Source organism: Pongo abelii, chromosome 19 (assembly GCF_028885655.2).
Source record: "Pongo abelii isolate AG06213 chromosome 19, NHGRI_mPonAbe1-v2.0_pri, whole genome shotgun sequence".
NCBI lineage: Eukaryota > Metazoa > Chordata > Mammalia > Primates > Hominidae > Pongo > Pongo abelii.
The window spans coordinates 80019503-80035499 of NC_072004.2; the positions used below are offsets into that span (position 1 = coordinate 80019503).

The following is a 15997-nucleotide window of genomic DNA, read 5'->3' on the forward strand; positions in this document are numbered from 1 at the left end:
GCACTAAACTACATGTATTGTGTGAATGTATGATTTATAAGTGAATTGTTTTTACTGATCTATCTACCCAAGAGAACTTCTCCATCTCATGCATCACAGAACTTACTCATCTGTCCAATTTGTTAACATTTCCCCATTTGGAGAAATGGTTCTCTAAGAAATAAGTTACTTAACATTATATCCTTTGGAGGACCATATTTTTGTTTGTTGGGTTAAGGGACAGCAAAACTGTATAACTGTAAAAGTTTTTCTTTGTAATTTTTAATCTCATAACTGTAGTTGGCAAGGGATTATTACATGCTGTAAACACGACTGAACCCTGAAGAGTGGGATCCAGGGACTGAGTAGGACAGACGAGGTCTTAAAAAGGAGACACTGCTAAGACTTAGGAAATTCTCATTTGTTCCTTTTTTATTATTTTTAATTTATATTAGATGGAGTCTCGTTCTGTCACCCAGGCTGGAGTGCAGTGGTGCAATCTCAGCTCACTGCAACCTCCACCTCTCAGGTTCAAGCAGTTCTCCTGCCTCAGGCTCCAAAGTAGCTGGGATTACAGGTGCCTGCCAACACGCTTGGCTAATTTTGGTATTTTTAGTAGAGACGAGGTTTCACCATGTTGGCTAGGCTGGTCTTGAACTCCTGACCTCAGGTGATCCACCCACCTTGGCCTCCCAAAATGCTGGGAATACAGGCATGAGCCACTGCACCCAGCCTGTTCTTTCATTTTTTTAAGCAGAAACGTAATACATACTTTCTACATAAATAACAAAAAAATCAAACATTAACTATGGAGACAGTAAAATATGAAAGTCCATTCTTTTACCCTTTTTCTCCTCCCTATCTCCAGTCGCATCACCTCCACTCCCTCATCCTAGGCAAAAACTTTATTTGGTTGCAGCCTCCTGAACATCTTCAGTATAATTATAAAAAAATAGCCAGGCACGGTGGCTTACGCCCGTAATCCCAGCACTTTGGGAGGCTGAGGCAAGCAGATCACGGGGTCAGCAGTTTGAGACCAGCCTGGCCAATATGGTGAAACCCCATCTCTGCTAATAATAAAAAAATTTGCCGGGCATGGTGGTGCATACCTGTACTCCCAGCTACTCGGGAGGCTGAGGCAGGAGAATCACTTGAACCCGGGAGGCAGAGGATGCAGTGAGCCAAGATTGTGCCACTGCACTCCAGCCTGAGCAACAGAGCAAGACTCCGCCTCAAAAAAAACCAAAAAAAAAAAACAAAAAAAACAAAAAAAACCCATGGATTTTGTTCCTACATAATTCTTCTAAGACTTACTTTTAAAATTTGACAGCTTATGCACTTTTAAATATCCAGATAATATTCTGTTGAATGTATAATCATTCTTCTCTAAAAACATTTTAGTAGTATAACTTTTTTTCACAAGTAGCATTTAATTGACCGTCTTTCCCCATATTTGTTCAGTTACATGTGTGTTTCTGCAGAAGAGCCCTAAACACAGAGCCGCTAGTTAAAGGGCACATGCTGCTGGTATCAAACTGCTTTCCAGAAAAGCTATGCCAGTGTTCACTCCAATCAAGTGGACCTCATATTTAAACTAGGAAACATTTTAGTAAGATTTGGGAACATAATCTATACACAAAAAGTATATCATGCAAGTTTCTGTGTACGTACAGTAAAGTTCAAGTTCAAACTCCCAAAACTGATTACCATAGTTCTATGTTTAGAGGACTTTTTATTTCTCATAAGCCAAATTAGCTGAATACATAAAAATTCCTCAATTTTTACTTTATGAAATCTGAAAAACATTTATTTACATTTATCCCTAAACTCACAATGTGCTCATTTATAAACAGGCTAAGTGTTAGTAAGATACAGCACAAAAGCCCTTCTGAATTGCCACCTGTGGTAGCTACACCACATGTGGCCCCAGTGCCCATATCTCCTGGTATTCACACCTTTGTACAGCTCCTCCTCCATGATGAAACTGGGCTGGCTGTCTCAGTTTAACCGGAAGTAGCAGAAGTCATGTTGGCCAGGACCAGGCTTAGGCCTTAAAAAGATCTAGCAGCTTCTGCTTTTGAGCTTCAGAAAGCTGGCCACCCCATAAGAAGTCTGGCTATCTTGTTGGGAGAGAGAGTGGCTATGGGGAGAGGGAGGGGTCATGGAGAGAGGTAATGGCCTTTAATATCACACAGGGAGAACATGAGAACAAGGCCCCAGACAGTGACCCCAGTCGACAGCCATGCCAGCTAGCCCTCAGCCATTTGAGTTATCCTAGTTATGAGTGAAGAGGCCATCTTGGTGTTGCAGGCCTAGCTGACATCTTGTGGAACAGCAGTGTTGTCATCCATGTTGTTCTTTTGCCCAATTTCCTGACCCATGGAATTGTGAGAAATAATAAAATGTCTGTTCTAAATAAGCCACTAAATTCTCCTGAAGGGGATTTTGTAACACTAAGTAGTACTATCTAAATATTTAAGTTTGTTCATACTAACATTCTAGAACATTTAAAAAAATTCAGCCTTGAGAACACAGGAGTGTTTACCTGACATATTCTTTTTTATTTTCTTCATTAACAGGGATACTCTTGCCATTTGGTTTAAGTTCATGCTGAATAATTTCACCATATGCATTATGTTCAACACAGAAGGTATGGTCCAAAACACCTGTAATATCATTCTCACTGGATAGGAAAGAGGAAAATATATGTAACTGGGAAACCTAAAATACAGACCCTATAGATGTATTAATTGGTGAGATAAAACTAAGATCATTTTATAATATAACAAATGTGAGGTCAGAGTCTGCTTCCATACCACCTACCACCTAGTTCTTTCTGGACAGAAAAGTCAAAGAACTTTAACCTTCATAAACACAGAAAACATTTAACTTCCTGAGTAATGAGAAAGAGCCTTGGTCAAAGCTGGGCCTTGCTAGAACCACCAATGTAGGACAATTTCAGTTATATTTGGCATTCTGAAGAGCCCTACTCGGTACTGTACTCTAAGGGGCCAAGTGCCTGTGTATCCCTAGTGAGAAAGCTACTGTATACTTTATAAAAAATAAACATTGCCAGTGTATCTTCACAAAATAACGACCTCTTGCAAAACAGAATCAGTTCTTAGCTTAAATTCAACAGTTAGTTCTTACTGTAAAAGTATGGTTCCAACAATCGCCACTTCATTAAAAGCAACAGTAGCAAGAATTTGCTATTCTAACACATGCAGGTTTGGAACAGAATTTGCATCACACTGAGGAAATAATTATATAAAGTACTTTTAAAAATAGAATATACTAGTTGTTTTTTCCTTTTTAAAGTAGTAACACTTGCTAAGTTTAAGGAATTTGAAATGTATAAAGAAGCTACAGAAAGGGGGAAATCATATGCGATCCTATCACTCAAATAACCACTCAATATTTTCTGTGTAATTTTTTTAAGTACATCAGTTTTGAAACATATTTTTTTTTTAAAGCTCAGAGTTTAACTATAATGAAAAGATAGAAGACTCAATACATACAGTATCCACACTAAACTGTTATGAAGATCCGGATCTACTAACTCCATGTCATCCAAAGTAATTGACTTCCCAAGCAATTGCTTATAAAAAGGCAATGTGAAACCACCATCAATATAATGTCCATGAAACACAGCCATTCCCATTATTCGTCCAACAAAGTGGAAATAGGATAAATGTTCCTGAAATTGAAAACAGTATATATACTCAAGTTAGACACTACCCAGGAAAATTTTAATAAAAATGAAATATTTCAGCAACATTAATTTTTTTGAGAATAAGCATAAAATTTTTACTCTTCAATATAGTCAGGAGGCAGTGTTTCTCTAGGGCATGCTCAGGAGTCTCTAGATCACCAGAGAACAGCATATCACACAGGGTAATATGCCCTTTTCTCAGGGGCCAGTCATTTTGTAAATTTTATCTTTTAGAAATTAAGTCCAAACTATGGTCCCAGAGCTTCATTCAACTACTTGCAGATCCTTTTCTCTTCCTTCTCTCACCTCCTGCTGAGCCCTCTGTCATGAAAAAAAATCTTTCAATCCTAAACCTCCCTACTTCCTTGACCTAACCAGAAATTAAACATCAAAACACCACAGATTTAAGAGCACAGACTTGGTGTCAGACTTGAATTAGAATCATGATTCTGCTAGTCAATGGCATATGGACAAATTAACCCCTGTAGGACTAACTGTCCACATCTGGAAATATGAGGATAATAACAGTATCTAAAAAGCATCTCTATGAGGAGTAAAATGAGGTGATGTTTGAAACCCATGGAACTGGACCTGGCATGTTGTAAGCAGTCAATGAATGTGGGCTATTGTTACTACAGGGGCAGTAGTGGGCCCTCCAAAAAGAATCTTCACCTCAAAATCCTCCCTAAATAATTTCCTGAAACAAATCTAACATTTCTACCCTTTTATATATATTTGGTCTTTCGTCACAGATTGTTTTGTTAGATGTTTGTATTTTAAAATTCTTTTACCTCTCTATTTACTAAGTAATCTTTTAAGCTCGTCTTTAAACTTTTTATCTTAAGTTTTTGTTTCTTTTTTAAAAGTAACACACACACACACACACACACACACATATATATTTACCAAAGTTGCATTATACTATTTGATAGCCTTCGTTTCACTTAACACATCATAAACACCATCTTTCCATATCATTAACTATTATCCCACATTATCATTTTAGTGGCTGTATAGTATGCCCTTATATGGAAAGACAATATAAAAACAATACATTAGTAATAACTGCTAACTTCTGTTGAGTGCTTAGTAATGTAGTTGATAGAGTTGTAGAATGAATAACGTACAGCACTGTGCTAAGTGCTTAATGTGCAGGGTCCCATTTCATTCTCATAACCCCTCTTTGAGGTACAAATGTATTTATTAGCAATGACAAAACTGAAGCTTAAGTCCATGAACTTGCCCTGAAAGGTCACAAAGCTAGTAAGTGATGAGACCATGACATGTCTAATTCCAGAGCCTATGCCTTTAATCATCTGCATTATTCTGCTTCATGTCATAATTTAATCAGTCCCCGCTCCTGAAGACAACTATATTGTTTTCAGTTGAGTGCTACTATAAACAATAAACATCCCTGTTTCCAAATTGGTGCATATATCCATAATCATCTGCTTGGGAAAATTTTATAGAAGAGGAATTGCTGAGTCAAAGGGCACAACTAAAACAAGGACAAATAATTTCTATATAATAAACTACATTAACATGTAAACATGAAAAGCATTATAGGTCACAATTCACATCATAACTTCATACCGGATTAACTGCAGAATCAGGATTGATCTGCAATGTATAAATATCATCTCTTGAATATTGGAAGAGGCCGTAGTATGGATTCAACATTTCATGTGACAAGAGATACAACCATTCCCTAGAAAACAAGATATGACCAAGGAATTTTTTTGTTAATATATACATTTTTATTAAGATATGCCATTAATTCATCATTTTAGCAAATAATTTTTTAAATTAATAGAAGGCAAAAAAGCACTAACTACAGTTATATAAGATCACATTGGAAAAATCTACCAAACCCAAATAGCATATAAAAATTCTATTATATTGAAGTAACATCTCACTCAAAATTTAGGCAATTTTATTATATTTTAGCATCAAAGAGTATAAAAGTATTATCCAACAGTTCAGCTACTCACGAGATGATATAGTCCAGTGGTCTGTTACTTTTAATTGCCAAATAAATTTGTAATCCATAATAAACATAAAACAAAAGGAAGAATATGGTTTTATTTCAAAATGTCCATGTGAGGCTGGGGATGGTGGCTCACACCTGTAATCCCAGCACTTTGGGGGGCCAAGACAGGTGGTTCGCTTGAGCTCAGGAGTTTGTGACCAGCCTGGGCAACAAGGCGAAATTCCATCTCTACAAAAAATACAAAAATTAGCCAGGTTGATGGCAAGTGCCTATAGTCCCAGCTACTTGGGAGGCGGAGGTGGGAGGATTGCTTGAGCCCTGGAGGTCGAGGCTGCAGTGAGCTGAGATTGCACCACTGCACCCCAGCCTGGGTTACAGAGTGAGACCCTGTCTCAAAGGAAAAAAAAAAAGTCCACGTCATCTCTACTATCCTGGTCTCCTCCTATCATGACCAGTTTATACAGACATATAATATAGTATTGATTTACTCTTCATTTTGGACAAGGGTATATTTTGTTGTAGTATTGAGTAAGGACATTTCATTGTCCATTTCATTATCATTCACTGTATAAACCCTAAAACATACCATGATAAAAATGTAAGTGGGCAAGGATTGCAAGGCATTTGGTGTAGGTATGGACTCAAGGGCAAACGTGCATTCTTGGGGTATGTTCCATACCACTTCTTGACTTCAAATGTAAATCAACGTTTTTAAAACCTGGAATAAAAAGTACTTCCACCTTGAATTTATTAAATCCTTCAAATTTTTCAAAGTATAAAAGATAATTTGTTACTCACTTTGGAAATTCACTAGTCTAGGACTTAAGAGATGTAGTTCTAGTCTTAATTCTTGTCATTCCTCAGCTAGGGAAGGTTATTTAAATGATATATTTTGGTATTATAGATTAAACAGATTGAATAATATTTTTGAGCAAATGCAGAATAGTATTAAAACTAGCTAAAGGAAAATGTTTCAAAATTCTATGTGATGGAGTCTAAATTAAATTACTACCATTATGTAACATTTGAAAAACTACTCTAGAGATTAAAAAAAGAAGTAACATCTCCACATAAGCAGCCTTCCCAACATAACGCTCATCTGATGTGTCTTGTGTTTTTGGTGTGTGTATGTGTTTTTTAAAAAGAAAATCCAAATTTTTGTTTTGTTTTACCAAGTATTTAGAACACAAATAAGAGCAGAACTCAACTACTTTGAGATTCTACTATGGAATAAAGTTCAGAAAAAGCAGATCACTGTCACATTCCATTTATTCTGCTCAAACCCTGACAGTAGTAAGGTTAAAAAACAAAAAACGGGGCTGGGTGCGGTGGCTCACGCCTGTAATCCCAGCACTTTGGGAGGCTAAGGCAAAACCCCATCTCTACAAAAAAAAAAAAAATACAAAAATTAGCCGGGTGTGGTGGCTTGTACCTGTAGTCCCAGCTACTCAGGAGGCTGAGGTGGGAGGGTCTCTTGAGCCCAGGATGGGGAGGTTGCAGTGAGCTGAGATGGCACCACTACACTCCAGCCTGGGTGACAGAGGGAGACCCTGTCTCCAAAAAAAAAAAAAAAAAAAATCAATTTGACTTGACCTGTGAGTTACAAATGTAGCAGAAGCATTATACCTTCTGTACTGAAACATTCTGAGGACCATGTATACACACATGCATGCATACACATTCATTTAACAAGGAAAAAAGGCATAACAATGGAAGCAAAGAGAATCAATATTCAGTTCAGGTTATATATCATTTAAATCTCAAAACTGTTCCTGACAATGTAAAGCAGAGGCAATAATGTACTTAAGGAGAGAGATGGAGAAAACAGGGCCTGCAGTCTCATGGGACTCAGATGATCTATTGGGGAGTTCTAAAATACTTGTCCAGTAGCAGTACTACCCTAACCTCATTATGAATATATCTATTAGGATATCCTCAGTAATACAAACATTAGGGAATACCAAAAAATAAATGTCAATGAGAAAGTTACACCACAGGAAGTATCTTAAATTTGTAAGTACAAAGATCCGTATGTCATAAGCTGGCAAGCAAGTCCTTACCTGGCAACCCCTCCATAGTCAAGGCCTTCTTCTCCACGAAATTTTATCATTAATCGCTTCCAGAGATCTTTTGGTCTCATTTTCATGACCTGTCGATATGATTCCTGAAAAAAATAATTTTTAATACACTATTACTATTAGGTCCTTTTAGCCTATTACTTAATCTCTCCCTGCCAATCCATCCAAAAACTCAAGTCTAAATAAGGTGAAATTTGGCCAGGTGCAGTAGCTCACACCTGTAATCCCAACACTTTGGGAGGCTGAGGCGGGAGGATCACCTGAGGCCAGGAATTCTAGATGAGCCTGGGCAACACAGTGAAACTCTGTCTATACAAAAAAATTCTTTCTTAAATAGCTGGGCATGGTGGCATGCACCTGTAGTCCTAGCTACTTGGAAGGCTAAGGTGGGAGGACTGCTTGAGCCCAGGAGTTCAAGGCTACAGTGAGCTATGATCATGCCACTGCACTCCAGCCTGGGTGACAGAGCAAGACCTTGTCTCTTTTAAAAAAAGAAAAAGAGGCCAGGTGCAGTGGCTCATGCCTGTAATCCCAGCACTTTGGGAGGCCGAGGCGGGCATATCACGAGGTCAAGAGATCGAGACCATCCTGGCCAACCTGGTGAAACCCCATCTCTACTAAAAATACAAAAATTAGCTGGACGTGGTAGCGTGTGCCTGTAGTCCCAGGTACTCAGGAGGCTGAGGCAGGAGGATCGTTTGAACCCAGGAGGCAGAGGTTGCAGTGAGCTGAGATTGCGTCACTGCACTCCAGCCTGGCGACAGATTCCGTCTCAAAAAAAAAAAAAAAAAAAAGAGAGAGAGAGAGAGAAATTAGCACTCTCAGTATTCTTGGAAAAGAGCATAAAACAAATTTCTAATTTTTTTTTTTTTTGAGATGGAGTTTCGTTCTTATTGCCCAGGCTGGAGTACAATGGTAGAATCTCGGCTCACCGCAACCTCTGCCTCCCAGGTTCAAGTGATTCTCCTGCCTCAGCCTCCCGAGTAGCTGGGATTACAGGCATGTGCCACCATGCCCAGCTAATTTTGTATTTTTAGTAGAGATGGGGTTTCTCCATGTTAGTCAGCCTGGCCTCGAACTGCGACCTCAGGTGATCTGCCCACCTCAGCCTCCCAAAGTGCTGGGATTACAGGCGTGAGCCACCGCACCTGGCCAATTTCTCTCTAATTTAAAATAAGGTTTGTATTAGCAAGCAATGGGTTTCTGGAAAAAAAAAATAATAAAACAAAATAAGGCTCGTAAATTTACCTCAAAAATCTCTTCCCTGGAAACCTCAATGCGGCAGTGACCTGCTTGAGGCTGTTGTTGGGAAAGTTCTTGCCGCAAAATTTTTAGTTTCTGAACCAGGTCTCGCTTGTACCTTGGGACTGTCAAACATTCTGTGTCATCAGGACATAACGATACCACTTGCTGTTGCTGTTGGTCTTTCAATTGGTTCTGCCGACTAGAAGTAAACATAGATGTTATTATTAAAGTATATCGAATTTTAAAAATTGCAATTATAGATTTAAAATAGCATCATATTATAAAGCAAGTCTAGCTCTATCATTTTCCAAGCCTTAGTAGAACATATACTTGGCTTGACATTTTTTGGCAGCAATAAACCAGCTACAAAGTTTATTTCTCATAGTCCACATAAACTGACAGAATTGGATAATGGAATTTTATCCATAAAGCTTTATGCAACTTCTGAGGACAAATTTTTCCAACATAGCTTCCATTTTCCCCTACAGAGTTTACCATCACCCACTTTAAAATTCAGGCATGTGCCAAACACTGCTTGTTATCTAGAATCTTTCTTTCTGGAAGAGCCAAACAGGAGTCTGAATGGCAGCTTGGCAGGGATCCCTTCTTTTTATACACCAGGCCAAATATTATACCTAAAACATATGACCACACAAAGAAAATACACCTTTGTTAAAAATGCCAAGTCAATATTAACTACTCTTACAAGTACTATAATAAACATTTTTTAACATACACACAAAATCAAAATAGATTATTGTGTACATAAATGCATTCCATAAACAACTGTATAATCTTATTTTTTTAAATGAACTTGGTATATTTCACATCAGATACAAAAAGTAACTCAAAATGGACTGCAAACATCAATGTAAAATCCAAAGCCATAAAACTTCTAGGCACAGGAGAAAATTTGTTATGACATACATTAGGCAATGAATGATTTCTTAGATATAACACCAAAAGCACAATCCATGAAAGAACAAATGGATAAACAGAACATCCATTTTTAAATTTTTTTTAAAGAGGCAGGGTCTTGCTATATTGCCCAGGCTGGCCCTGAACTCCTGGCTCAAGTGATCCTCCTGCCTCAGCCTCCTGGTAGCTAGAACTACAGGCACCCAATACCACCCTCAGCTTAAAGAAAATTGCTGCTCTTCAAAAGACACTGTTTAGGAAAACTAAAAGACAAGTCAAGTCACAGACTAGGAAAATTCCTTTGGAAAGCATATATCAGATATGTAATATCTGAAGAAGCTCAAAACTCAACAAAAAACTGAGCTGCTTGATTTGGGAGGGCTGGGGCCATGGCAAAAGATTCCGACAAAGAAGCCATTCTACTCCTAGGTTATTTATTTAACCAAGAGAAACGAGGGCATATACATACAAAGACTTGCACATAAATGTTCATAATAGTTTTATCTGTCATAGCGAAAGACTGGAAACAACCCAAATGTCCATCAGTAGATAAATAATAAACTGTGGCATACACATACAATGGAATACCACCACCAATAAAAAGAAATGAACTACATAAAAATGATGAATCTCAATATTATGTGAGTAAAAGAAATCATACTGCATGATTCCATTTATCTAGAAAATGCAAACTAATATACTGACAGAAAGCAGGTCAGTAGTTGGCTGGAGATGGGGTGTTATGGGTTGAACTGTGTGTCCCCCAAAAGATATGCTGAAGGCTCAACATCTGGTCAACCTGTGGATTTGACCTTATTTGGAAATAAGGTCTTTGCAGATAAAATCAAGGTAAGGTAAGATCATACTGGATTAGGATGGCCTTAAATCCAAAAACTGATGTCTTTATAAGAGGGAAATTAGGATACATACATATAGGAAAGAAGACTATGGGAGGACAGAAGACAAAGACTGGAGCAATTTGTCTACAAGCCAAGGAACACCAAGGTTTCCAGAAACCACTGGAAGTTAGGAGAGAGGCATGGAACAGACTCTCTCTCAAAGCCTCTGGAAGGAACTCATTATCACTCACTACAGTCAGCCCCTTACCCTGTAGCTCTGCCTCCAGAATTGTGAGAGAATGAATTTCTGTTGTTTTAAGCCACCCAATTCGTGGTATTTTGTTACAGCAGCCCTGGGAAACTAACACAGGGTGGAAGTCCCACAGGGAGGGACAGAAGAAATCACAAAAGGGCAAGAGAAAACTTTTGGGGGTGGTGAATATGTTCACTATCTTCACTGTGGTGTTGGTTTCATGGTGTGTATCAAAACTTAAACTGTGCTGATTTAAAAAAATTCAGCAGATATCAGGCCTCTTCACAAAGCCTCCTGTGAAAGACCAAGCCATGCAAATGGAAAGGTGGCTTAGAGCTGAAGGACAAAAATGGACACAGGAGAAAATCCTTCTGGGATGCGGGCAGCTAGCCTGGAACTATTGTTCCTGATGCACTCAGGGAAAAAAAAAAAATTTAACTACCGAATAAAGCAGCCTGTCTCTTCAGGTGTGCTAGGGTGCAAGGGACAGTTCTGTAAGGGCTGATGTGAGAGTGCAGGCCAGGAAACAGTGGGGGTGCTGGTCTGCTATCCTTTAGGGCCTCTGCCAATGTCTAAAGACTTTATCAAACAAGCAAATGATTTTCTTGAAATCAAGTAGATCTGATAAGCAGGGAAAAGACTCAAATTGTAATCCCCTTGCCCATAAGTCACCTTTTTCTTTAAAAAGAAAAGCTTCCTTTAAGGGTATAAGGCAGAATATCTTCATGCAATGCCAGTCAAAGGAAGGGAAATAAGTAATTAGTGTTACTGGAATCAAAACAGGAAGGGAAAAAAAAACCTCCATAGTCAGACTGGGTGGATTCAAATCCCAGCTCTAGCACCTTTTATGCACCTCTGGACAAGTTCTGTAACTGCTTGAGGCCCCATTTTTCTCACTGGTGAGAAAGAGGTAGCCCAGGATTGCAATGAAGATGACATGGGCACTCAGAGCATGGTAAGTGCAAAATAAATATCAGTTACTATAGCTACTATTAAGATAGTTACTGAGTTACAAAAACATGCTTTTCAAGCAAAGGAAATGAAAAAAAAAAACTGACTAAAATGCTTTCTTAGAAGAATATGCTTCCTTGGCAAAGTTATTTATTAAACCCCAATGACAATGTTTTGCAATAGTTTAACAACACTGCATCCTGTCACTGACAGATTAGATACTGAGGTCTCACAGAAACTACACCATCTTCAGAACATGAAAAATGCCCCCCTTGGAAGAGAATAATGGCAGTAATATTGCAGGAGGGATTTGTATAAAAGGGCTAAGGAAGATTAATGCATCTGTGTAAGAAAGGCTTTTTTTAAGTCAAACCGGATATCCTAAAAATGTACATTTATATACAATAGGCCCAGGATACACTTCGAAGAGGTAACTTCTTTTGTTGCTTCCTCCCAAAATATTAATTCTCAATTCTTCTCAGTTTGAGTACCACGTTCCTCTCTAAAACACGATTTGTCCCACGACATTTTTGTCTGGCTCAGATAAGCGGGGTCTCAATCTGTTGCCTAGGACGAAGTGAAGTGAAGTGCAGTGTGACGATCATAGCTCACTGTAACCTCCAACTCCTGGGCTCAAAGGATCCTACCACCTAGCCTCCCAAAGCACTGGGATTACAGGCATGAGCAACATGCCCAGTTCCTCTATCTGATTATAATGTATTGCCTTTCTCATTTCCTAAATGCTGAAACAGTAAAAAAAAAAAAAAAAAAGCTAGCTAAAAAAAGTCATCTAAAAATATTTTGGATTACATAGCAATATAATCCAATCATAGCACCCTAAAATTCAAAATAAGGGCGAAACTAATTTCATCACTTCAGAATTAGACTAATAACAATAATCTATATTCTAATGACATTTTTGCCAAAAAAATTTCCAGGAGAGAAAAACAATAAAAACCATAATAGATGTGCCAAATAAGGTAATACTATATTTGACGGCTCATAGACATTGACTCAAAACTCCGTTAACACTCGTCTAAAGAAAAACCCCCAAATTTAAAAATCTTTAAAAAATAGAAATAAAACATTAATAGAAAAAAGATACTTCTATCCAACATATCCTGATATGTAAAGATTAATAAATTAACTGTTATAATTTAAAATTAGTGTCTTATGAATCTTTTAAAAACTACAATTTTAAGGTTAAAATTGTTTCTTATATATCTCAATAAATTGTTTCACATATAAATTATGTACTACATTACATAGCTGAATAAAAACTAATTTATCACTTTAAAGTTAATTTATGATAGAAACTTTAATGCTGCAAATAATTTTTATATATTTTATATAATGCAACATGAATATAAACCCCAGGGAGGATCTATCAGGTTAGAGACTTTACTGAACTAGTAGCTGGAGTTGTGAAATCCTGTCCTTACAGAAGAAGAAGAAAAAAACAAAACAAAACAAAAACGGATGTAGAAATGCTTAAGCTTTCTGGTGTTTTTTTTTTTTTTTTTTTTTTGAGACGGAGTCTCGCTGTGTTGCCCAGGCTGGAGTGCAGTGGCACGATATCGGCTCACTGCAACCTCCGCCTCCCAGGTTCAAGCTATTCTCCTGCCTCAGCCTCCCGAGTAGCTGGGACTACAGGTGCCCGCCACCACGCCCGGCTAATTTTTGTATTTTTAGTAGAGACAGGCTTTCACCATATTGGCCAGGCTGGTCTCAAACTCCTGACCTTGTGATCCACCCACCTCGGCCTCCCAAAGTGCTGGATTACAGGCGTGAGCCACCGCGCCCCGCTGACAGAGAGTTTTTTTTTTTTTAGATAGAGACTCTGTCGCCCAGGCTGGAGTACAGTGGCACGATCCCAGCTCACTACACCCTCTACCTCCCAGGTTCAAGGAATTCTCATGCCTCAGCCTCCCGAGTAGCTGGGATTACAGGCATGCACCACCATGCCTAATTTTTTTGTAGAGACAGGTTTTTGTCATGTTGGCCAGGCTGATCTCCAACTCCTGGCCTCAAGTGATCTACCCGCCTCGGCCTCCCAAAGTGCTGGGATTACCAGTGTGAGCCACCATGCCCAGCCTTAAGCTTTTTCATAGCACAGAGGAACAAATTAATACTAAAATACAAAAATGTTCAAATGAAAACTTTCTATTAGGAATATGCATAAAACTTCCAGGTAATGCAAATGCTGGCCATATTAATGGAAACTAATCAACAAAATTGGAAAACTAACAATTGTAAGAAAACTAGTCAAATGTTCTTCAAGTTACTTCCTGTCATCTACTCCAACAAACAGAAAAGACCACAGACATTTCTAATCACCCCACCTGTAGTTCTTCCTTCAGAACATTATTTTTCATTCAGTTATTTAATACAACTAACTATTCAGCAAAAAGATGGAAGATCTATAACTGTTCTACTGAAATATTTTACCAGCAACATCAAGGCAAACATCTATTACCTAAAGCAGGGATGTCCAATCTTTTGGCTTCCCTGGGCCACACTGGAAAAAGGAGAACTGTCTCGGGCCACACATAAAGTACACTAACAATAGCTAATGAGCTGTTTAAAAAAATCTCATAATGTTTTGTTTTGTTTTTGAAACAAAGTCTGGCTCTACCACCCAGGCTGGAATGCCGTGGTGTGATCTTGGCTCACTGCAACCTCCACCTCCCAGGTTCAAGCAATTCTCCTGCCTCAGCCTCCTGGGTCCCAACTAGCTGGGATTACAGGCACCCGCCACCACACCTGGCTTTTTTTTTTTTTTTTTTTTTTTGAGACGGAGTTTCGCTATGTTGCCAGGCTGGAGTGCAGTGGCGCTGTCTAGGCTCACTGCAATGTCCGCCTCTCTGGTTCAAGCGATTCTCCTGCCTCAGCCTCCTGAGTAGCTGGGACTACAGGCATGCACCACCACACCCAGCTAATTTTTTTGTATTTTTAGTAGAGATAGGGTTTCACCATGTTAGCCAGGATGGTCTCGATCTCCTGACCTTGTGGATCCACCCGCCTCGGCCTCCCAAAGTGGTGGGATTACAGGTGTGGGCCACCGCGCCTGGCCTAATTTTTGTATTTTTAGTAGAGACGGGGTTTCACCATGTAGGCCAGGCTGGTCTCGAACTCCTGACCTCAGGTAATCCACCCGCTTCGGCCTCCCAAAGTGCTGGGATTACAAGAGTTGAGCCACTATGCCTGGCCCACATAATGGTTTTTAAAGAAGGTTTACCAGTTTGTGTTGGGCCACACTGAAAGCTGTCCTGGGCCCAGCCTAAGGGCCGTCAGTTGGACAAGCCTGACCTAAAGGGATGATCCTGGAGGCAGGAGGTAAATAAAGTACAACCACCTCTTGGAGGTTTCCTGGGCCTCTGAGAGAGCCATACTGGCTCTTCATTATCACTGTATATTTGTCAAGTACTTTGGGTATGTTACATACTAAAGCAGCAAAAATAAATGGGATACGGGTCTTCTTCTTAAGTAATTCAAAGTCTAGTAGGGGAAGCAGAAAGGTAACAAACAATTAAGATACAAAAGTAAAACAAAAGCCCTCTGTAGAGTGCGCCAACATCTTTTATTCCTTTATCATCTCCCCAAATTCCAATTTGCTGCCCCTATATGCCCTTTAAAAAAACCCAGGCCAGGCACAGTGGCTCACACGTAATCCCAGCACTTTGGGAGGCTGAGGCAGGAGGATCACTTGAGGCCAAGAGTTGGAGACCAGCCTGGCTAACACGGTGAAACCTCGTCTCTACTAAAAATACAAAAATTAGCTGGGCGTGGTGGCACATGCCTGTAGTCCCAGCTACTCAGGAGGCTGAGGCAGGAGAATCGCTTGAACCCAGGAGGCGGAGGTTGCAGTGAGCTGAGATCGCACCACTGCATCCAGCCTGGGCAGCAAAGCAAGACTCCATCTCAAAAAAAAATCCAGAATTAGGCGTGGTGGCTCACGCCTGTAATCCCAGCACTTTGGGAGGCCGAGGCAGGCAGATTACCTGAGGTCAAGAGCTCGAGACCAGTCTGGGC

At 39.3% G+C, this 15997-nt stretch overlaps 1 protein-coding gene across 4 annotated transcripts in view; it reads right to left on the bottom strand.

Annotated features, from left to right (window-relative positions):
* The window catches only part of SMURF2 (SMAD specific E3 ubiquitin protein ligase 2), a 118190-nt gene that overhangs the window by 6973 nt on the left and 95220 nt on the right, over window positions 1-15997 (bottom strand). For all 4 annotated transcript variants that reach the window (XM_024235502.3, XM_054535689.2, XM_024235503.3 and 1 more), the window contains 5 exons: window positions 9008-9203; window positions 7742-7845; window positions 5285-5399; window positions 3498-3676; window positions 2525-2662 (listed from right to left, as the gene is read on the bottom strand). In XM_024235502.3, the coding sequence (XP_024091270.1) occupies window positions 2525-2662; window positions 3498-3676; window positions 5285-5399; window positions 7742-7845; window positions 9008-9203 (732 nt within the window). The remainder of the gene's footprint in view (window positions 1-2524; window positions 2663-3497; window positions 3677-5284; window positions 5400-7741; window positions 7846-9007; window positions 9204-15997) is intronic.